Source organism: Bos indicus, chromosome 10 (assembly GCF_029378745.1).
Source record: "Bos indicus isolate NIAB-ARS_2022 breed Sahiwal x Tharparkar chromosome 10, NIAB-ARS_B.indTharparkar_mat_pri_1.0, whole genome shotgun sequence".
NCBI lineage: Eukaryota > Metazoa > Chordata > Mammalia > Artiodactyla > Bovidae > Bos > Bos indicus.
Window position 1 is genome coordinate 25922466 of NC_091769.1, and position 22489 is coordinate 25944954.

General features: G+C 51.8%; 1 protein-coding gene across 4 annotated transcripts; it reads right to left on the reverse strand.

The window, feature by feature from the left end:
- Positions 1-12: 12 nt before the first annotated feature.
- Positions 13-22154, reverse strand: ARHGEF40 (Rho guanine nucleotide exchange factor 40). Of its 4 annotated transcripts, none has more exons than XM_019968410.2 (24): positions 21943-22154; positions 19004-19201; positions 17133-18384; positions 16818-16985; positions 16549-16669; positions 15902-15998; positions 15711-15791; positions 15465-15581; positions 10819-10914; positions 10596-10711; positions 10095-10221; positions 7937-8059; positions 7717-7860; positions 6620-7230; positions 6272-6506; positions 5827-5913; positions 4771-4986; positions 3890-4060; positions 2910-3087; positions 2105-2209; positions 1736-1879; positions 1100-1230; positions 672-717; positions 13-552 (listed from the first exon to the last, which is right to left on the reverse strand). In XM_019968410.2, exons 1-23 carry the CDS (start codon positions 21943-21945, stop codon positions 676-678), a joined length of 4563 nt encoding a protein of 1520 aa, XP_019823969.2. In that variant the 5' UTR covers positions 21946-22154; the 3' UTR covers positions 13-552; positions 672-675. The 4 variants fall into 4 exon arrangements, with proteins under 4 accessions (XP_019823969.2, XP_019823968.2, XP_019823971.2 ...); XM_019968409.2 differs by having other exon boundaries at positions 1100-1242; XM_019968412.2 differs by lacking the exon at positions 1736-1879.
- Positions 22155-22489: the final 335 nt, after the last annotated feature.

Sequence of the window (22489 nt, forward strand, 5' to 3'; positions counted from 1 at the left end):
TCGGAGACAAAGTGTGAGTAAATATATTTAATATAACAATAGTATTATAATAACAGTAATTACATATACAAAGTTTGCAGTTCCCTGCCCCACTCTTCTGTAATGGTTTGCATAGCTCCGTGTCCTATGACACCTGCCCCCCACCCTCAAAAACGGAGTTGCCAGGAATTGGCAGAGATGAGTCTTCTCAGGATGAGTCAGGGGGCGGCATGAGGGGAGAACACAGGCTATGGAGGCAGGGCTGACACGGAGCTGTGTCCTGGGAGTATGCACTGGCCCCGGATGGGGAAGGACTGGACGGAGGAAAATTTCCCCACCTCCAGGGTATAAAGGCAAGCAAGTGTGGACACTCTGGTTCTTGTAGGAAGGCACCTGGCTGGGAAGAGCTAGAGACAGTGGTAGCAGGGAGACATACTAGTCCTTTGACCTCCTCTCTGTCCAGGAAGCAGAGGGAAGGACTTCAGTGCTCTTCCAGTCCTCCACTCTGTGCCCTCAGCATCCCAGCCCAAAGTGTGCTGAGAGGAGGGGCGGTAGCCAAGCTCCGGATCTTCTCTGGAAGCCAGGAGAGAAGAGGGAAGATGGGTTGGGAGAGGGAAGAAGCTGACTCCCAGGCAGCTGGGGAAGGGAAGGGAAAGGATGTAGGATATGGTAGAAAGGGGGCACCAACTTACCCAGTCACAGAGGCGTGGTGGGGTCGCTCAGGGCCCGGGTATGACTCTGAAGGAAGAGAAACCACAGTGAGTTTAAAGCATAAGAAATCATCTCTTGTATAGAGAGATTATATAACCCTCCCTCTCTCCCAAGCCTGTCAATTAGTTCACCCTTTTTTCCTCATCATTCCTGAATTTTGTGGATTGAATCCAAGTTCAAACCAGTCTGTTAGAATTCTCCCCTTTCTCTCACTCTTGCACTACATTCCTTATTAAAGATTCTTTTTCACTTCTGACCTTCATCCCTCTTAGCCAGGCCTGGAGGAGAGGAGAAACGCAGACTGGACAAATAGCCTTGCGGGAGCACAGGCTCACTGGTTCCTCTGCCCCTCATGAGTTGAACGACCAGAAGAGCCCACCCCATTCTCAGCACTACTGCAAGGACTTACCTGCCGGGATAGCCCTAAGATCCCTCCACTGGACAGAATGGGAGTGCTGCTCCCAGGGTGTGGGGCTTGCAGGTTGGGGCTGTTTCTCGGTCCTGGGGACACATCTCCAGAAGAGTCAAGTGTTTCTGGGGCTGGAGGGGAAGCTAGGGTGAGAGCAGAGTACAGAACCCCTCTAGATTACCTTAAGCAACCAAGCTGCTCCATCAGGGAAGAAAAAGCTCCATAGCAACAGGAAGCTGTAAGTCACCATAGCAATCCAGTTGCAAGAGAACCCCCCTACCAAGAGGCAGGAAATTGTCAGCGGCATCATTAGAGCAACCAGGGAAGAAGCGACAGGAAACTATAAGGATTGCCGTGGTGAACCAGGAGGGTACAACAGGAAGCTGAAGCAGTTTCCATAGAAACCCAAGGAGAGCTAGAGAGAGAGGTACAGAGGAAGTGCTTCTTAGCAACAGGCTGCTGTAAGCATTACCCTAGCAACCAGATGGAAGGCTCTTTTAGCAATGGGGAAGCTGTACATAGTTGTCATGGCAACTGGGCCACTTGGCTAGAGAAAGGAATTGCTCAGCAGCAAGCAGCCTGAACATCACCATGATGACCCAGCTGTTGGGAGCCACCCCTTGAGAGGTGCCTCACCCAGGGCAATTTGCTTGACGTCCAGATCCCAGGCCTCCTCCTCGACGCGGGCAGGCAGGGAACACGCTCCCGGGGAGAGACCGGGAAGGGAGGGGCCGGCATGCTCAAAGGATGACACGGCCACCGAGGCCCGGGTGCGGGCGGCTGCAGAGAGTGGGGGGGTGGGGGGTGGGGTGCTGGTGTGGGAAAGCCCTCCTGGCTCCCTGAAATGATCCTCATCTACTAGAGGGCCTCCCAGTCAGTCCCACAGTTTCTGAGAAGATATATCCACTGCGACCCTTCCTCTCTTTCCACCACACCTCCTCACTGTGCATTCACTCTCAAGGTCTTTGACTCCTGGGGGCCACCCCCCTGCACTCCGGCCCTCACCTCTTCCAGTGAGCAGGGCACTCAGTGTCTGCTCCCCAAGTGCTTTGATGTCCAGGAAGGGTTTATTCCCAATGCCCATGGAGACCATCTGCTGCACTCGGAGCTCTAGGGAACAGAGACCATGTTACCAACTTCTTTGCTCCTTCCCAACTCTTCATTCCTCATTCTCATTCCCTTGGCGTCTCTTGTTACTCTCCTGTTACGACATGGATGATGATGATCCTTGACTTCCCCCTTAGACAGCTGTCTCTTCTACCTGTTGCATCCTGCCCATTTGGCATTCCTGCTACTCAACTTTTCTTCTAATACTCACCTCTTCTTTTATCTTGGGTATTAAGAGCAAAATTCCCATTTTTACATACCTTTACAGTTTATCAAGTGTTTCCATATATATCACCTTATTTAATCCTTCCTATCATACCAAGATGTAGATGTTACTTTCCACTTTTCAGATGAGTGGAATGAGAATTAAAGAGAATTAAAAATGAAAAACAAAAACTAGCAAAAGACTGCTCAAAACAAACAAACTAGGTCTGCTAACACAGAAATTAAATTCTGAAAGGCAAGGCACGTGCATGGAACACCCTCTGACTCTCTTTTGCCCAGCCATTTGTGCTCACCTTCCTGAAGCTTAGCGGCTTCCTCTTTTCTTTTGGTACACCTTAGACTAATTTCTATCTCAGCAGTCTCTCTCATGTCGAATCTTCTCATACACCATTCTCCATCTTATACCCTCTTTTCCCCAGGCTCTCTCCAGCTAACCTCCTTGATCCCAAGCACACCCGCTCCTGGTTCTGCCCGGTACCCTTGTTGTGGGCTGCCTGTCTCCACAGCAACTGGGCAATAGAACTTGTCCACTTGAGTTTGATCTCTGGTGAGGCTGCCTGCAGGGTGTACGCCTCTCGTGCGCGCCGCCGCCGAAACCACAATTCAAAGCAGAGCCCACTGTCCCCGATGTTTTCTGTTAGCCCCATGTCGGCAGTCTGAGAAAGAGCAGAGGAGTGTGGGTGAAGATGAAGTGCGTCCTGACTAGATGGTACCATGTGGAAAAGCACTACACTTAGCTTGGCATCTGGGAGATGCTCAGTAAATGTTTGCTCAACACCTACCCTGTGCCAAGTGCTCTACATTTAGCCTTCACAACAACCACGATTTACAGAAGGGGGGGCTGTATAATACCCAGAGCATCTTGTCCAAAGGCTTATCATAGCTTATTAGAGAAAGTTCAAGCCCATGGCTGTGTTATTCCAAACCCAAGCTTTTTTCTCTATATTGGACTCTGTTGGAACTAGTATAAGAGGACTACGTCAGAGAAACTCTTAGAATCATGCTACATTGCCTGATCTGGGACTAGGCTGCTATTGATGTTTATCTGGATATCAAGGCTGTTTCCCTAAAGCAAGGCCTCCCTCCTCTTGGTTTCTTCAGTTCCATAAGTTAAGCTATATTTATAGTGTCCTCTCTTCATCCCCCAGGGACCATCCCTAACTCAGAAAGCATGTGTGTTCTTAATGGGAAAGTTCCTCTTCCCTTCTGGTTTGGAATGCCCCATGAATCTCCTGTGTGAATAAGAACGCCATGCAGTAGGCCAATGACAAGGACTTCTGTCACCTCGACACCCTAACCTGATGTTTGATTACAGGCCAAAGCCTGTTCAACATGATACAGATTCTGAAGCTGGGTTGGGATTGAGTTTTCCAGAACATCCTGAGTTCTCAAGTAGAGCATGATTTCCTGTCCTGTCCCTGTGGTTTCCCACCACCACCCTGCCCCCAGGCATTGTACCTTAAAGGCCTGCTTATAAACGAAGGTCTCTGACCCCCCCTCAGGGCCCTTGAGCTTGCTGAACAGGAGGAGATGCTCAAAGAGAAAGACATGGCGAAAGCACTTTTTTCGGCCACAGATGACTGTGAAAGGGTCCCGGTGCAGGAGTTGGCCCTGCTCCTTCAGATCTATCTGGGGAAAGCAAAAGGAAAAGTCATTGGCCCTGGAGCCCTTTATATATATTTTATGGAGCGTAAAAATGGGATTTATAGGGCAAGGGGCCTAGTGCACTGGTTCTCAGGCAGAGTGAGGAAATCAGGAAAGCCCCTGGCCTAGAATCCATCTACTGGTCACCATGCACAGCACACCTGGCGTGGCAGCACAGCCCTGCCTCTGAAGACAGAAGATGGATCACACAGTAGGGTTTAGAGCCTCCAGTGGGTAAGCCTTTGCATGTTGGGGACCAAAGCACCATTTTGCCCCAGGAAGAGAATCAAATCAGCAAAGACCTGAAGGGAAAAGAGGTCTAACCCAGTGGAGGTAGGTTTCCAAGTTGTTCTGGAACCTTAGGGCTGGAAAAAGACTAAGGAGAGGAGAATAGGTATGTGTTGAGTGTTGAGATACAGAATGAACTGCAGGGTAGATGTAGATAAGAATTAGGAAAGGAATAGGAAAGCAGAGGCAGATACAGGGTCATGGGATGTTGGGCAGGACATAGCTTTATTAGTAATGAGGAAATTGAGGGCCAGTGAAGTTCAGTGACTTGACCAAAGCTATCCATGTTTGTTAGAAATGACAGCCTGGGGCCCTCTGACATTGAGTCTATTTCCCTGGTCACCAGCCCACACTGCTTCTGAGGTCACAGGGCGGCCTGGGCTGGTATGTCTGGAACATGCTCTTACCTCACAGCCACGCACCGCCTCTACAGCCAGCAGGTCTCTGCCACGGATCTCTTGTTCCCGGAGCAGCTGCACAGCAGCCCCAAGGGCCTGGCGCTCAGAACTTGGTTCAGGCCCAGCTTCCCTTAGGAGCTCCTCTAAGAGCCGCCCATACCTGGCCAGCTGCTCCAGGGGCTGCTGCAAGGCCCGGGGCAGGTGAGGGCCCCCCTCCAAGGTGCCCTAGTATGGGGAGGAAACAGATAGGAATGAAGGAAGGTGCTAAAGGCCTTTGGAGAAGATGGGCAGTACTCTGGGTTTTTAGGGGTAGATCAAGTCCAGATGGTCTTCCCAGATGGTACTAGAACCCACCTGCCAATACAGGAGACTTAAAAGACTCAAGTTTGATCCCCAGGTCAGGAAGATCCCCTGGAGGAGGGCATGGTAACCAGCTCCAGTATTCTTGCCTTGAGAATCCCATGGACAGAGGTGCGTGGCAGGCTACAGTCCATAGGGTCACAGAGTTGGACATGACTGAAGCAACTTAGCACGCACCCACAAGCCCAGATACACCCAAAGGTAAGGTGAAAAACCTTTCCGCAGAAAGAAAGGAGGTAGGAGGCCTGCATGAGACTCAGACATCCTCTATATCTTAAAGGAGAATGGAAGAGGAATACAAATAATCCCTTGAATTCTCCGGCTTTTAACTTTTTTTTTTTTTTCCGGCTTTTAACTTTTGAAGTCACTTTCACATCTTTTGATGTGAGGTCTTTTGAGCCTCTGAGCAGTCCATTAGTTAGATGTAGTGAACACTGCCCACTTTTCCTGGATACAGAAACAGCAGCCTGGAGGAATCAAGACCCTTGCCCAAAATCCTCAGGTGGACGGGATATGATCCCAGCTTCACCTGGCTCCCAGACCAATGCGTGCCCCACCCTCAGCAATTCTGGGAGATTACTGGTAGCTGATGCTCCACGGCACGTCTAGGAAAGCTTTTTTTTTTCCCTGAGAGATTTTGAGGTTGGCTGAATTTTATGTCTTCCTGGCGTCTCCCCTTCTCATGAGAGTAGGAGAAAAAGTTACCTTGGTTGGGGGGCTGAGGGCTGTCAGACCGGTCTCCAGTTTGTGCCGGTGCTTCACGTACTGGGCATAAAGGCTGAATTGGTCCCCCTGTGCCAGTAGGGAAGCAGTAAGTCATCTCCATGAGGCCCTGCAGACCAGCCTCTCCCTCTCCTCCTCCACATCCTGTGCGGCCGGAAGGAGGGACCGGCCCCGGGGGAGCACTCAGTCTGCCTGGGGAATGACAGGCTCCGGTGGAGAGAGCAAAGGCCAGGCAGCCCTGATGTTGGGGACACAGAGGTGGAGTAGATCCAGGAGCCCAGCAAACAGCACTAGGCCCCAGTATCTGGAACTGCACATTCCGGTGGGGGGAGTGGGGAGGAGAGACGTACTGAGAAGGAGGGACCATGGATGGGGCTGAGACGTGTGAAGGGAGAAGCCCTGGAAGACATTTTAGAGGCTGACTCACATGGCGAAGGAAGCAGGCCCCGATGCGCAGGGGGTGGGTGGCGCAGCCCTGAAGTTCCCGCAGAAAGTGTGTCCGGTGGAAACTGCGGAGCCTCTCCCGGGCGCTCAGGGCAGCAGCCCAGGTGCCCCGCAATTCTGGGGTCAGCTCAGGCCCTGGGGGTGGCACCGGCTCACTTAAGGCAGCCACATATTCTTGCTCACAGGTAATCAGCTCAGACACCAGACGCTGCTGGGCGCTGCAGGTACCACAGGGAGAGATAGGAGGCTGTGGCATGGGAGGCAGTCACCACCCCGACAATGTCACGTTCTTTTCCTGCGGGGCAGCTGGGTCTGCTGCTTGGGTTCTCACCTGATGCTCCGCTTGCGCTCCATCCGGGGGGTGCCCACTCCCCAGGGCCCTTCTGGTCCCCCAGCCCGGCCCAGCAGCACGTGTTCCCGGGGTGAGCACGTCCTGTCTACCACCTCCGTACTGGTGACTTCCAGACCTCGGATCAGCACAGTCCTTGGTGGTCTGCCTTCTGCTTCTGGACCCAGCTCGGCACCCTCCTCCTCATAGTCCTCCCCACAGGGGGCCAGGGAGCAGTGGGACGGGGCTGCCCGTGGCCCGGGGCTGCTGGGGAGCAGCAGGGAGCTGAGGCTGGGTGAGGGGCTGTGGGGGCCCCGTGGGGCTCCTCCGCTGCTGGCACTGTCTGCCCGTCGTCGCCGGTGGCCCCGGGGACTTGCTTCCTCCCCCAGCTGTTGTTGAATCCTCCTCTCCAGCTCTTGGCAGCGGGCCCGGCAGCGGCCCCATTCTCGCAGGGCTGCCGGGCTGCCCAGGTCCAGGGCCAGGGCCCGCATCTCCTGGAAGGTGCCAGCGCTGGGCTCCGGGGCGCGCCGCAGGGCCAAGGCTGCCAGCACTGCCTCCCGCCCTGGTCCCGCTCCTGCCAGCCTCGCAGAACCTTCATCCACCCATTCGTGTGCCTGCAAGGCCAAAGCGAAGGGGAATGGGGCCAGGAAAGGGTGAGGTCCCGGGCCACTCCCACGAGCTGCCCCATGGCAGCTCCTGTTCTTCTTCACCAATGGCTTCCCAAGGCCCAGCACCACCAACCCCCTCAGAACACCTCCGCTCACTGTCCTGCATCCCTGCCTAATGTGTTACTCTGAGCTGGTAGGGAGACAGAGGGGCCTAGATGAAGATGGCCAAAACACAGAATTTACAAGTGGCAGGCTCTGTACTGAGTGCTTGTTACATACTGCTTATGATAAGCCTCACGCAGCCCTGTGAGGTAGGTGCCACGAGGCACACTCAGGTTTAGTCTCCTATCCCAGGTCATTCATCAGGTTAGAGCCAATAGTCAAAGCCCAGGGGAGGCCTCCTAAGTCCTGGCTTCTAACAGCTCCCCGATCAGCTTCTCCAGGCAGAAGAAAGGTGGCGGTGGGCACTGGAAGAAAAGGCTCGGCACATACCTGCTGGAAGAAGCGCTGTAGCCGCAGAGCCCGATGGAGGCCACTCTCCACCTGCTCCAGGCGCTGTTCAAAGACATCCAGAAGCTTCTGGGAGGCAGCGTCCTCTTCCAGGGCCAGGGTCTCCCTCGCTTGGGCCAGGCGCTCCTGGAGAAGCGAGGCTGCTCTGAGGCCTGGCCCTCAGTCCAGCAGTCTCCCCTTCCTCCCCGCTCCCCCTTCTCACCTGAACCTCAGCACTGAAAGCCCGGAATCGTAGCTCTGTCTCCTGCAGGGCAGGCAGGGAGTCCCCAGGCACGGCAAAGCTCGCCAGCTGCTCCTCTCCGGGGCCTGAGAGCCACTGCAGTGCCTGGGGCAGACAGGGTGGGAGAGCAGGGCCATGAGGGAGAATGGGGCAGGCAGGGCGAAGGAGAGCTGAGGTCCAGCTCCCACCTGACTGCCCTAACTTGTAGAAGTTGGGGGAAACCACGTCATCTCAGCTGTCAAGTGGAAATAACAGTGAGTGGTGATAATTTCCACAAGGGTCAAGCGAGAAAGTGAGTAAGAGATCTTTGTAAAACACGAGGTGAAGGGGAGGCTGGGCTGTTAGGAAGCACTGAGACCTGTGCTTGGGTTCCAGGACTATGCCTGGAGGTGAAATAGATAAAATTAGTGTGAACTGGAGGCAAAGGGGCCAGAAGAAATTTCACATTTACAGAGCCTAGTGATAGGGGGCAGTAGTTCCAGGGACTGGGCCTGGAGAGACAACTCAGGTTTGTGTGTGTGTGTGTGTGTGTGTGTGTGTGTGTAGCTCTGGTTGCCTATTATGGGGCTCTAAGAACTCTCATGTTGGTTCTGGGATGTTTGACCAAAAAGGGATGGTAATTCCTTCCTCTGAAGAAAGGCTGGAAGCTGGGGCAAGACAGCCTGAGGACAAGAAGTCTGAGAATGTTCCCAATAACCTGTGCCAACAATAAACACTTCTGCAGTCCTCTGCTGAAATCATTTGATCACCCTAATGCCCTCGTGAGGCAGGCCTTACTGTCACCCCCATTCTGCAGACGAGAACGTGGGAAGTCAGAGATGTTTCAAGGCTTCTCCAACATCTCACTCTTAGCAGAGCACAACTCAAACTGAGCACTTTAGACTCCAAATCCTGTGTGCTAACAGTTTTTAAACAGGAGGAAAACAGCTGATTAGCAAGCAAACAAACAGTAGAAGTAGGGGGTTAGGTTTTATGTGAAGCAGAGTGCCTGGAAGAGGGCTCCACCAGATACCCTGGTGGTTCTGCCTGCAGTAAAGCGTCTGCCTGCAACGCGGGAGACCTGGGTTCAATCCCTATGTCGGGAAGATCCCCCCTGGAGAAGGAAATGGCAACCCACTCCAGTACTCTTGCCCGGAAAATTCCATGGATGGAGAAGCCTGGTAGGTTACAATCCATGGGATTGCAAAGAGTTGGACACAACTGAGAAACTTCACTGGTTCACAGACCTGGATGCTGGAATGTGTGTGTGCACTTAGTCACTCAAGAATACTGGAGTGGGTTGCCATGCCCTCCAGGAGATCTTTCCAACCGAGGTCTCGAACCCAAGTCTCCTGCATTGCAGACAGATTCTTCACTGTCTGAGCCACCAGGGAAACACAGATGCTGCAATGGAGGAAGCTAAATATGCAGAAATCTCAGAAAAGACAGCCCTGCCCCTACCCTCCTTTGTCATTGACCCTGAGATGACCCTTCCCCTGAGGCTACATGCAGTCCATGAGGTGATCACTAAGCACACACAGGAGTTATGGAAGAGCAATCAGATTTCAAAGCTCCGTTTACCCTACAAGATAGGGTGGAGAGCAAATCTCTATGGAGCTCTTAACCCCAGGAGAAAAGAATTAAGGTTCAAAAAAGCAAGCCTTATCCCCGAATCTTTCTCATAAAGAGACTTCAGTTTCCAAGGCATTTAGCAGCTTCCATCATCCTCTCCTTCTAAGGCGGAGGGAGGTGGGACCTTTCCAGCCTCAGGTTTGGGGATGATTATTGCCTAAGGGGTGGACAGAGCTGGTGTCAATGGACATTTGTTATTTCTGAGCTAAGGAGGTAGGCTCTCAGAATCAATAGACTCTTCCTACAGTCCCCGAGGGCACCCGAGCATCTCACAATTTCTAAGGATCCTTGATCAAATATCAACAGTGGGAAGGGGAGATCTGTCTTCTCTTTCTTGCTGGTGCTGAAATGCCATCTCCCTCTTGCTGAATCTCACACTGACCATGATCAACTTCCAAGGAGATGAAGAGGGAGGGAGGGTTGTTCAGGTTAGGAGAACACCATCAATTGTAAGTATCAGTGGGAAAAGCGTTGCTGGAGGCCAGGCCCTCAGGTGGAAAGAGGCATGGGGGAGGGGGTGTTGGCTCACCTGCTGCAGTCGGTGCAAGCGTTGCCGCTGCTCCTGCTGCTGCACGTGCAGATTGGAGAGGCGCACGAGCTGGTGAATGGCTTCATCTACCTCTTGATACAGTGCAGCTGGACCTGGACCTTCCAGCCTGGGGAGGAAGAGGGGCAGAATTAACCACAGCCCTTGTCAAGCTCTCCTCCAAACCCATCGCATCCTTGCATTCCAACGTGAGGGGTGACACAGCATTCTAGGTCAGCAGATGGGCCTGTATCTGAATCCTGACTCTTCCATTTACTGACTGACCTTGGCCAAGACATTAAACATTTCTGATCCTCCAAATCTCCATTTATAATCATGACTAGCATCTGGGGATGTTATGAGGGTTGTACATGGAGAAGCATGATATCCTGTCCAGATAACATGCTTAGTTAAGAATTTTCTGGCAGCTAAGGTGAACTGGCAGTTCTCTGCTGTGTCTCCATCATGCATGTCCACCTGCCCCCGTGCACCCATCCCTCGTACTTGCTGCTGTGGGTGGATCGCAGCTTCATCAGGATGGCTCCTCCGTCCCTCTGCAGCTCTGTCAGCCGGGGATCTGCCAGTACCTTCTGCAGGGGCTCAGGCATTCCTACCACCTCCTGGCGGGCAGGGAAAAATTGACAGGATTCCACCAGAAGGTCCTCAGCTCAGCTCAGCCCCATCCCCACCTCCACCTCATGCCCTTTGGTCCCATCTTATTTCATACCTCTCCTTCTGGCTCTGCTGCTCTCTCTAGTTCCTCAATGGCTTGCCGTATAGAGCCCAGCACACCTCGGCACAGGTGGCACAGCCTTGCCACTTGCTGAAACAAATACACGGGGATGGAGTCCAGGGACAGAGTCTAGGATAAGGGGCCTAAGCCCAAGAGTGGAGGTGGGGCAACCCTAGAGACTTTTATGAGGCAATGCTGGATTCAGTTAGAAAGTAGGTTATTGCTTACTAACTATATGACTTTAGGCAGGTCCAGAAAATTCCCTGAACCTCAGTGTTCTCAACTGTAAAGACGTACCAGATTTAAAGGTTTAAATAGATGACCCTACATAAGCAGTTAGCATAGGGCTGACACATTTTACAGCTTAGTAAACATGAATCTCCTTTCCCTCATCTGCACTGCCTCTTCACACTATAAGACCCACCTCTCTGCCTATTCAGATGCGCTTCCCCTTTGATCCACAGCTTAGAGACCATGTTACAGACCCCCTTTAATACTCAGCTCAGGTCATGTTCAGACCTCTTTTCTTGAAGACAGCATTCAGATTTCATAAAATCAGAGATGTCCCAATTGGTGTACTTTGTGGGCAAAAATCTTGAGGCTGGAATGTTGGTGCAGGGAGCAGGTATAGGAAGGCACCATCTCCAAAAGTAAGTAACTTGTTACAGGTCATATGGAACCAGAATCAGCCCCTCTGAGTCAGCTCTTTCTAGAACCCCAGTGACATTCTGCATGCTTCTCCTGTTGTTTCTAACTTATCTTCCACCAAAAATGATATGTTATTTAATGTCATGTTAAGAATCACAAAAAGAGAAGATTACAGGCCAATATCACTAATGAACACAGATGCAAAAACACTCAACACAACATTAGTAAACCAATCCAACAATACATTAAAAGGACCATGCATCATGATTAAGTGGGATTTATTCCAGATATGCAAGGATGGTTCAACACCTGCAAATTAATCAACATGAAACACCACAGTAACAAAATGAAGGCTAAATATCACATGATCATCTTGATAGATGTGGAAAAACTTTTCACAAAATTCAATATCCACTTATGATTTAAAAAAAAAAAACTCTCAATAAAATGGGTGAAGAGGGAAACACCTCAACATCATAAAGCCCAATTATGACAAACCCACAACTAACATCATACTTAATGATGAAAAGCTGAAAGCATTTCTTCTAAGATGAGGAACAAGACAGGGACATGCATTCACACCAGTTTTATTCAACATAGTTTTGGAAGTCCTAGACACAGCAATCAGAGAAGAAAAAGAAATAAAAAGGCATCCAAACTGAAAAGGAAGAAGTAAAATGGTCACTGTTTGAAGATGATATGATACTATACATAGAAAATTCTAGAGAAGCCACCAAAAAACTACTGTAACTCACCAATGAGTTCAATAAAATTACTGGATACTGAATTAACATATAGAAATTGGTTGCATTTTTATACACTAACAATGAACTATCAGAAAGAGAAATGAAAACAGTTCCATTTATAATAATATCAAAACAAATAAAATGCCTAGGAATAAACCTAACTAAGGGGGTAAAAGATTTGTACTTGGTATAACACATTGATGAAAGAAACTGAAGATGACACAAACAGATTGAAAGATATACCATGCTCATGGATTGGTGGAATTAATATTGTTAAAATGTCCATACTTCCCAAGACAATCTACAGATTCAAGGCAATCCCTATCAAAATATCAATGGCATTTTTCACAGAACCAGAACAAATAATTTTAAAATTTATATGAAAATACAAAAGACTCTGGATAGCCAAAACAATCTTGAGAAAGAAGACCAAAGTTGGAGGTACCATGCTCCCTGATTTCAAACTGTAACTACAAAGTTACAGTAATCAAAACAGTATGATACTGGCTCAGAAATAGACACACAGATCAATGGAACAGAATGGAGAACCCAGAAATGAATCTACACACATATGGCCAATTAACCTGTGACAAAGGAGGCAAGAATGTACAATGGAAAAAGACCATCTCTGCAATAAATGGTGTTGGGAGTACTGAATAGCTACCTGCAAAAGCATCAAACTGGACTACTTTTTCACACCATGCACAAAGATAAATTCTAAATCGATTAAACACTTGAATGTAAATCTTGAAATAACAAAACTTCTAGAAGAAAATATAAGCAATATGCTTCTTGACATCTTAGTATTATTTTTTTGGATACATCTCTAGGGAAGGGAAACAAAAGCAAAAATAAACAAATGGGATTACATCAAACTACATCACCTTTGTGCAGTGAAGGAAACCATCAACAAAATGAAAAAACTCCCTACTGAAGGGGAGAGGACATTTGCAAACAATATATCCTATAAGGGGTTAATATCCAAATTATATGAAGAACTCATACAACTCAATATCAAATAAGCAAGCAACCCAATTAAAAAATGGGCAGAGGATCTGAATAAACATTTTTCCAAAGAAGACATACAGACATCGTTTCATGGCCAATGGGCACCGAAAACAATGCTCAACATTATCAATAAACAGGAATGTGCAAATCAAAACCACCATGAGATACCACCTCACATCTGTCAGAATAAGTATAGGTGAGGATGTGCAGAAAAGGGAACCCTCATGCACTATTGGTGGGAATATAAACTGGTGTGTAGGCACTCTGGACAACAGTATGGATAATCCTCATACGATCCAGCAATTCCACTCCTGAGTATTTAATACAAAGAAAGTGAAAACAGCAATTAGAAAATATATATGCACCTCTATGTTAATTGTCGGAGAAGGCAATGGCAACCCACTCCAGTACTTCTGCCTGGAAAATCCCATGGACGGAGGAGCCTGGTGGGCTGCAGTCCATGGGGTCGCTAAGAGTCGGACACGACTGAGCGGCTTCACTTTCACTTTTCACTTTCATGTGTTGGAGAAGGAAATGGCAACCCACTCCAGTATTCTTGCCTGGAGAATCCCAGGGACAGGGGAGCCTGGTGGGCTGCTGTCTATGCGGTCGCACAGAGTCGGACACGACTGAAGTGACTTAGCAGCAGTAGCAGCAGCATGTTAATTGTGGCATTATTACAATAGCCAAGATAAGGAACCAATTTAAGTTCCCATCAGTAGATGAATGGCTAAAGAAGATGTGGTGTACACACACACACACACACACACACGAATATTACTCAACCGTAAAAAGGATGAAATCTTGCCATTTGTGACAACATGGATGGGCCTAGAGGGTATTATGCTAAATGAAATAAGTCAGACAGAAAAATACAAGTACTGAAGGATTTCACTTATATGTGGAATCTAAAAAACAAACGAACAAACATAACAAAACAGAAACAAAGTTATAGATACAGAGAAAAAACAGGTGGTTGCCAAAGGGGAGGGGGTGGGGAGAGAAAAGAAATAGGTGGGGGGGCGGTGTGGGGAGACGAAAGAAATAGGTGGGGGAGATTAAGAAGTACAAACTTTCAGTTGCAAAGTAAATCAGCCACAGGTATGAAATGTACAGTGTGGGGAATATAGTCAATAATTATGTAATACCTTTGTATGGTGACAGATGTTAATTAAACATCATGGTGATCATTTTGAAATGTATGGAAATATTGAATCTACTCTTGTATACCAGGAACTAAAATAGTGTTGTTGGTCAATTATACTTCAAAAACAAATAAACAAAAAACTCATGGAAAAAGAGATCAGGTTTTTGTTTTTTTTAAAGGGTGTAGATGAGGGGGAGGGGGAATTGGACAAAGATGATCAGGGCTACCCTGATAGCTCAGCTGGTAAAGAATCTGCCTGCAAGGCAAGAGACCCTGGTTCAATTCCTGGGTCAGGAAGATCCCCTGGAGAAGGGCTAGGCTACTCACTCCAGTATTCTTGGGCTTCCCTGGTGGCTCAGCTGGTAAAGAATCCTCCTGCCATGTGGGAGACCTGGGTTCTATCCCTGGGTTGGGAAGATCACCTGGAGAAGGGAAAGGCTACCCATTCCAGCATTCTGGCCTGGAGAACTCCATGGATTGTATAGTCCATGGGGTTGCAAAGAGTTGGACAACTGAGCGATTTTCACTCACTCACTCAATCAAAAGTTAAAACTTCCAGTTACAAAATGTGCTGTGTACTAGGGAAGTGATGTACAACACAATATAATTAACACTGCTGTATGTTAAATATGGAAGTTGTTAAGAGTAAATCCTAACAGTTTTCATCACAAGGAAAACAATCTTCCTATTTCTTTAATTTTGTATCTGTATGAGATGATGAATATTCACTAGTGTGGTAATCACTTCATGATTGTATGTAAATCACTGTGTTGTATACCTCAAACTTGTTCAGTGCTGTATGTCAACTATATCTCAAAACTAGAAGGAAAAAAAGAATTTATTTAATATATTCCTCCCATCTTCCCAGCAGCCCAGGGTACACGCACAATCTTTTGCTCATAAATACTTATTAAATTTGCTAATAAACAGGTGTTGAATTGTGAACCATAACTACTTATTGAACTAAATGGAAGGGAAACCACTCTTTCCCAGCCCCTTGGTCAAGTCTCATTTGCCATTTTTTCCTAGAAATGTCCTCTGCTGGGTCACTCCTGGCTCCCAGTGTCCTGGGTGTGGGAGAGGAAGCTTACCTGGTGTGTCTCTACCCAGTGACTAGGAGAGGGCTCCCTGTGACCTCCCAAGTCCCACTGCAGCTCCTCTGGCTTGGCCACTCTTTTCAGATCGCCCTCTGATAGCAACTCAGCACCCTGTAGACACATGAAGACAGGGGGTTTTGGGCCTGGGCACCTAGGGATTCAGGGATTGACCAGGGGCTCCAACTAGCCTCTTCTCTCTCCATCACTGATGGGAACTAGGTGGGAATGAGGAGCTCAAACCTGAAGTCCATGGAGTTCAGCTGGAGGCTCATCAAGAGTGAGAAGCAAGAGCCGCTGAATGAGGGGAGGGTCTCCCGAGTCCTGAAGGCAGAGAAGAATAACCCTAAACTACAGGTGACTAGGTGGCCTGGAATGACCACTAGGAAAGAGTTAGGGCCCAGAAGAAGTAATCATCTCAAGGGGTTGGTTACCTGAAGTTGACTCAGGACAGGAATGAGAGCTGGAGGCAGTGGGGGTGCCTTGCGAAGATCCAGCAGGACAGATAGCCCCAATATCTGTAGATCAGGTCTGTGGGGGCAGAAGAGCCAAGGAAAGAGAGAGAGTGTGTGTGTGTGTGTGTGTGTGTGTGTGTGTGAGTGTCACTCATCCTCAGGAGAAGTTAGATCCTAGAAATGGGCAAAGGATCAAACAAAGCCTGGGATGTGTGTCCAAGCGATAGTGATGACTAGCAATTAGGAGTCTATATTCATACAACTACTGGGTCATGGGATCAGAGTTTAAAAAGTTACGAATTCTGTGCTCCAGAAGGATATGAATTCAATCCAGCACCTAGCCTAATAGATTCTGGGTCTCAAGAAATAGTTGTTGGATGAATAAATCAACATTTTTATAATCTAGGTAGTATCTTAGGAGACTGAAAGTCAGCAGGGTTGATTTTGAGGATTGATGAAGACATTCTGCAAGTCAGGGGTCAGGAAGGTCAGACATCAATGACCTGAACAATCTGAGGGTTGTAGAAGTAGGTGTCCTAGAGGTCAGTGTCCTGTGGAAAGAAGAGGGCAGGGTCCTTATGACCCAGGAGGTTACTGTGCAGGGTGGCAGCCTGGGCCTCAGTTACCTGAGCAGTGAGTGAAGGTAATGAAGAGCAGTGCTCAGCACGTCTTGGGAGGGTGGGGGCTCCTCGGGAGGGCACGGTGGGGTAATGGTCAGCAGAGCTCGCCCACTCTGGTCCACCCCTCCTAAGGACACAAAATGGCCAGGCTGTCCTGGCTGAGGGCAGGCCTTGGCTACCTCCCATCTACCCCGCCTCCCTCTGCAGCCCACCTTGGAGGCTTTTCCTTAGAGGCTTTTTCAACCCCTTCCCTTCAGCCACTGCTGCCCACTGACCAGTCAGGATGAGGAATCCAGATGCCAGTAAGTCCCAAGCTACACCAGGGTCATCAGAGATGGAGACTGGGGGCCCTTCTTCCGGAATGCTCTCCCCTTTCACTTCTTGCACAGTCTCTGGGGGTGGTTTTAGGGGGTCGGAGAGGAGCCCTTCTGGATCGTTGGGCGCTGCAGACACAGGGCAGAGCTATGGGCCTGAAGTGAGGACAGGTCTGGCTGTTCCACTCCCAGCCTCACTTCTGCTTTTCCTCTAGCCCCCTTCCCTAGACTCCACCTAGCCCGGCCCTTGCCCTACTGGCCTCAATGTTGTCTCACCTGCCATGCACACCAGGCTTAGCCCCTCCTGTTCTCTTTCTCTGGCCCTTTCTTCTACAGGCCCGCAGACTTCTTGGGACCGAGGCTCTTTTTCATCTGGTGGTTTGAGCTCCTCTCTTGGCTCAGGTTCTGGCTTCCCCGAGCCTTCATGTTCCTCCTTAACTGGGCTGCATCCTGGAAGCTCGTGTTCGTTTGGTGGGGGCAGGCTGACAAGGGCTTCCTGGTGGCTGGTCTCTTCCTTGTCCCCAGGGCTCAGTGGGGCACTGTCCCCTCCTCGGTTAAGAGCCCCTCTGCCTGCAGCTCGCTTCTTTCTCCTGTTTCCTTTGCCTGTTCTCCGAGGGGTACCAGGCAGCCCTTCAGCCCCTTGGCCTGGTCCTGCTCCAACCTCGCCTGGCCTCAGAGGGCAAGACTCGGAGGCTTCTCCCAGTGCCTCTGCCAGGGGCTCAGATACCTCCAGGGCTGCTGCCTCTGGGAAAGCCTCAACCTCAGCTCCCGGGGGAGACCCAGGGGAGGCTCCAGTGCTGCTCCCTTCACCAGGTGGCCGGGCTCCATCCTGGTCCCGAGGCCCCAGACCCTTCTGGTGCATCCATGCCCGGTGTCTCCGATGCCGGCCCTTCCCTCCAGCACCCTTGCGTGTGGGTACTGTCCGGGTCCGGGAGAGGCCAGAGGAGCCTTCAGCATCCATGGGGCTCCCCCTCACAGGCAGTGTCACCTCCAGCAGCTCCACATACTCGCCCTCAGGTCCTTCAGCGGGGGCATTGTGCCCATCCCCGGGACTCCGGGTGCCCAAGGCTTCCTCTGGGAGTGGAGGGCTGGGGAGCCCCGGGGGCCCCGAGGGCAGTTCTGGGGGTAGTGTGCTTGGCCGATGTCCAACCATGAGGCCTCCTTTGTGCACAAATCGAGGGCAGATGAGCTCAGCCCAGGGCAGTCGCTGAATCCCAGAGGGCGCAGACAGAAGGCAGGTGCTGAGGCGACCTGTTGGCCTGTCCTTATTGATGCCTTGTAGCCACTCAGGTGTGAACAGGTATGCACAAGCCTCATTAGGCACAGGCAGCTCCTGCACTCGCCCACCCCCTGGGGCCAGGCACTTGAGTGCTAGGCGGGGTGCTTGGGCTGCTGAGGGTACCACTTGCAGGTAGAAGTCTCCCGGGCGCAGCAGCTGCCAGGGGAGGGCGGCCAGCTGCACCACTACCTGCTCGTGCAGGCAGAGGGGCCAGCCCTCGTGGAAGAAGAGGAAACCGCTGTACTGGGCCTGGGGAGATAGAGGGCAGGCTGTGCTCAGGCTTCCTCTGCAGATGAAGCCAGCAGGAGAGGCTAGTTAGAATGGGACTAGCCTAGGCAGGAGTGGCCTTATGCCTGGTGGGTTAAGACTCCAGGGGTGCAGGAGGAGATATCTTGCTGTGTGCATGTGACAGAGGGAAGGATTGGAACTGATCGGTTTTCTGGTGGTAGGAAGCTTCTCTAGGAAGCTGGTTCCACGAGTAGGAGGGGCAGAACTGAGTCATTATAAAGATATGGTCAGCAGATGCTATTGTTTTGGAGGAGTTGGAGACTCTTAGGAGGTCTTTAGAGCTGTAGAAGTGACTTTGTTGAGTCATTCTTGGGGGAGTCAGTATCTTGAAAAAATTGATATGAGGAGGGAAATGTCTGGAATTTGGTCTGGAGGGTCAACATCTTTGGGAGTTGATGTTTCTCAGGGATCACTATTTAGGAAGATGAGTGTCTATGTGTTAGTATCTGAGTGGTAAGTGTCTCTGGGGGCATCAGTATTGGGCAGGCAGTGTCTCCAGGTGGGGGGAAATTAGTCTGACTGGTGCCTGGGGTGAGGCAGTGGATCTTAGGGGAGACAAAACAGGAACGTGTTCACTTACACAGGCTTCCTGCTGGATCTTGGCAAGCAGGTGCTTGGCAGGCACCAGGAAGTCCAGTGTGTATCTCAGCGCATCCTCCCGATAAGTCCTCTCCACCACCTGGAACACTTGGCCCAACAGTGTGGGGGCTGTTGCCTCGAAAGGTGGGTAAAGGGCCGCTAGAGTACTCTGCACACAGTCCTCTACTGGCTCAGGCTCCTGGAAGAGACAAGATCAGACAGTGGATCCCTAGCACCCAAGCATGGTTCCTTAAAGGCTGGTGTTGTCCCCCAGGGGCCCCATCACGTACAAAGTGTGTGTAGAGAGGCAACATTCAGGAAATGCTGGCTGAATGAGATGGGAGTGGGGCTGGGCCAATCAGAGTGCACTCTGAGACCTTGGTTTTGGAGATCCGGGGAGACTTTTCTGTGAATGTCTTTTATCAGGGCTGAACTTGGTTTTTGTACATTGGGATAATTGCATAGGCCCTCTTTCTCAAGAAGAGATGGGCCCCTGGGCCATCAGGGAAGTCACAGGTGGCTGAGAGTTCTGCAGGGTGAAGCCTTTTGATACAGCCATTCTACTAGTCCCTCCTCACAGGGCCTGCCAACCAGAGTCATGTTGTCGTGAAGTCACTCAGTCGTGTCCGACTCTTTGTGACCCCATGGACTGTAGCCCACCAGGCTCCTCCATCCATGGAATTTTCTAGGCAAGAGTACTGGAGTGGGTTGCCATTTCCTTCTCCAGGGGATCTTCCCGACCCAGGGATTGAACCCAGGTCTCTTGCATTGCGGGCAGATGCTTTGCTGTCTGAGCTACCAGGGAATCACTACCAACCAGAGACCCCCTTCTTAAGTAGAGGTGCCACCACCCATGAGCAATCATATGCTAATGGTCATTGGGTGGGAAGAAGGACTGAAGGGCTATCTGTCTTGAGTCTTTCTAGCACCCCTCATCCTCTCCAGTGGCTCTCAAGGAATCACTCATTCCCTGAGTGTGCTGGATTAGGTTACAAAGACTTGGGTGGGGACAGCTGAAAGAAGGAAAAGTCACAAAAGGAACACGTAGGGAAGGGAGGAGGAGGCTTTGCTGGTATGTATTGGAGCTGAAATATTTTCTGATTTCTGTAAGGCCTGTCTAACAACCTCCATCCTGGGCCACTCAAAAGTTCTCAGCCCTGTTTCCTCTAGACTCACCTCCCTAAGTGAATCAGTTGGATATCTTTCTCCATCTCAGAACCTAAACAGCCACCCCTTAGGCTATTCCTTTACAAACTTACTTCTCTTTCAAGGTGGCTTTGAAATTCCTTTTATCAGATTTCTTTGCTGTAACTGGGCAAGGGTGATGCTCGAATTGAAGTGTTTACTTAGTTCTCTACTCTGCATTGCCCTCCCCACCCCCTACTCCGCCGGCTCTGCCCTGAGGATAAAACCGCATACTTTACTTTGAATCCTTCCAGCCTGGGTGTTACAAGCCTATCCCGACAGTCAGAGAAGCGAGGCAGCCACTCCAGAGAGCGACAGTCAGTGCGTCAGCACCGAGACCCGGCCCCAAGGTGTGTGGGCGAGCAGACAGACCCCCCAGTGTTCCGGGGACCCGGCCAGCTCCGGGAGCGTGGGTGGGGGAGGGTGGGGATGGGCGGGGTGAGGCAGAGTGGGCTGTCCCCTCGGAGGCCTGGAAGGGGGAGCTAGAGCTGGAGCGGCGAGGCAGCTGCAACCCATTAGGGGCGGTGAGCTCATGGCTGAGTGAGAGTCTCAGCCACAGGAAACGGCAGCGGCAGGAGGGGAGGAGGGGTCTGGGGTGGGAAAGGGCGGGCAGGAGCTCAGCGACCCGGCCTCCAGCCGGCCCGGACCAAAGAGAAGAGCAGAGAGACTGAGTCAGCTCTCCCTGGCCCAGTTCCTCTTTCTTCTTGTTCCAGTCTCCCTGCCAGGGGCTGCCCTTCCTTCTGTAGAGGAACAACCCCGGTGGTGCTCCTACCCCTCCTCCACTCCCTGCTGTGAGCGCCCCCTGGCAGGGCCTCTCCCCCCTCCTCCACTCCGTGCTGTGAGCGCCCCCATGGCCGTGCCCCCCCCCCTCCCTCCGCAGTGGGCGCTCTCCCTGGCAGTGCCCACACCTGCAATGACTCTTTAGAGAGTTCTTTTGGAGTGAAAGTTCACAGGACCATGTCCACTCCTATAGGCACTGCCATCCTCTAGCAGCGCTCTCCTGCTTCCTGTGCCCTCGAGTTGCTGCTGCCAGGGTCCCCAACCCGCTGCAGCGGGAATGCTCCGAGACAGTGCTTCGCTTCCCTGCAGCGGGAGCTCCGGGGCACTCCTCCCCCATCGCATCTCGGGTCGGCTCCGGCATCGTTACGCCCCCTGGCACTGTGGGCCCCCTCCCCACTCTGTCCACTATTCTGAGGCAACATCTCTTTCTCCACGGGAATTTCCCTTTTTGACGAGGTCCCTGGCCCCAACCCAGCCGCAGCTGTGGCCGGTCCCCCAGGGCCGGATGGGTGGGCCCGGGGTGGGGCCCGGGATGGAAAATGGTGGTTCCAGGCAGGTCATTTCTCATGACCCAAGGCCGGGCCCCCCTCCAGGGCCGCTGCAGCACGAACCCGCAGGGGTCTCCCGCGGGTAAGGAGTTGGGACTGGGAGGGGGAGGGAAGATCCTGCAAAGGAAAGCACAAGTCAGGACAGAGGAGGGCGAGGGGAGGTATGTGGATTAGGGGGAGAGACCTAAGGGAGGTTGGGGGAGGGCGCGAAGAAAAGGGGAAGAAAGGAGTGAGGGCAGTGCCCAGTGGGGTCAGTCAGTGGGGCAGACAGGCAGATCAAAGAAAAGAAGGGGGGATGGGAGGAAGGAGAGTCTCAGGAGCGCTCAAGAGTTCCAAGCTGGAGCAGGAGGCACCCAGCTTGGGGCTGGCGATCCGCAGAGGACGGCGCGAAAGCGGAGGGGACACCGGGTGGCGACGCGGGACTCACCATGGCTCGGCTCGCGGCCGCGTCCGACGCTCGGGCCGGCGGGCGGGGCCGAGCGCGCCGCCGCCTCCCTCCCGCCGCTCGCGTCTCGCCGGGTCTGGCTAGGGGACAGCTCCGGCCGCGGTGGCGGCTCGGCCCGCTCGGGCTCCCAGGCCGCGGGGCCCCACCAGGGAGGGTCGAGACGGCCGCCCCTCCTCGCCCCGCCCTGCAGTGCCCGCCTCCGCCTCCGCGTCCGACCCCCTGCCGGGACGCCCTCTCCCGCGCCGGGCCTCTGGCCGCTCCCCCCGACGCCCCCAGAGGATCTCCCCGGCTCTCCCGCAACCCTCTTCCACCTCCGCCCCGCCCTCCAGCCCGTCTCCCCGACCCTGACCCTCGGAGGCCCGTCCCGCCGAAGATGCCCCTCTTTTCCCGCCTCCGCCTAGCTCCCTAGGCGATCAGTTTAGTCTCCGCAAGGGACTGTCCAGAGACTGGGGCGTGCGTGAATTCCCTGGGGTCCTCAGCCTAGGATTGGAGTCATTTGATGGCCGGAAGCCTCCTGAGTCTAACTCGC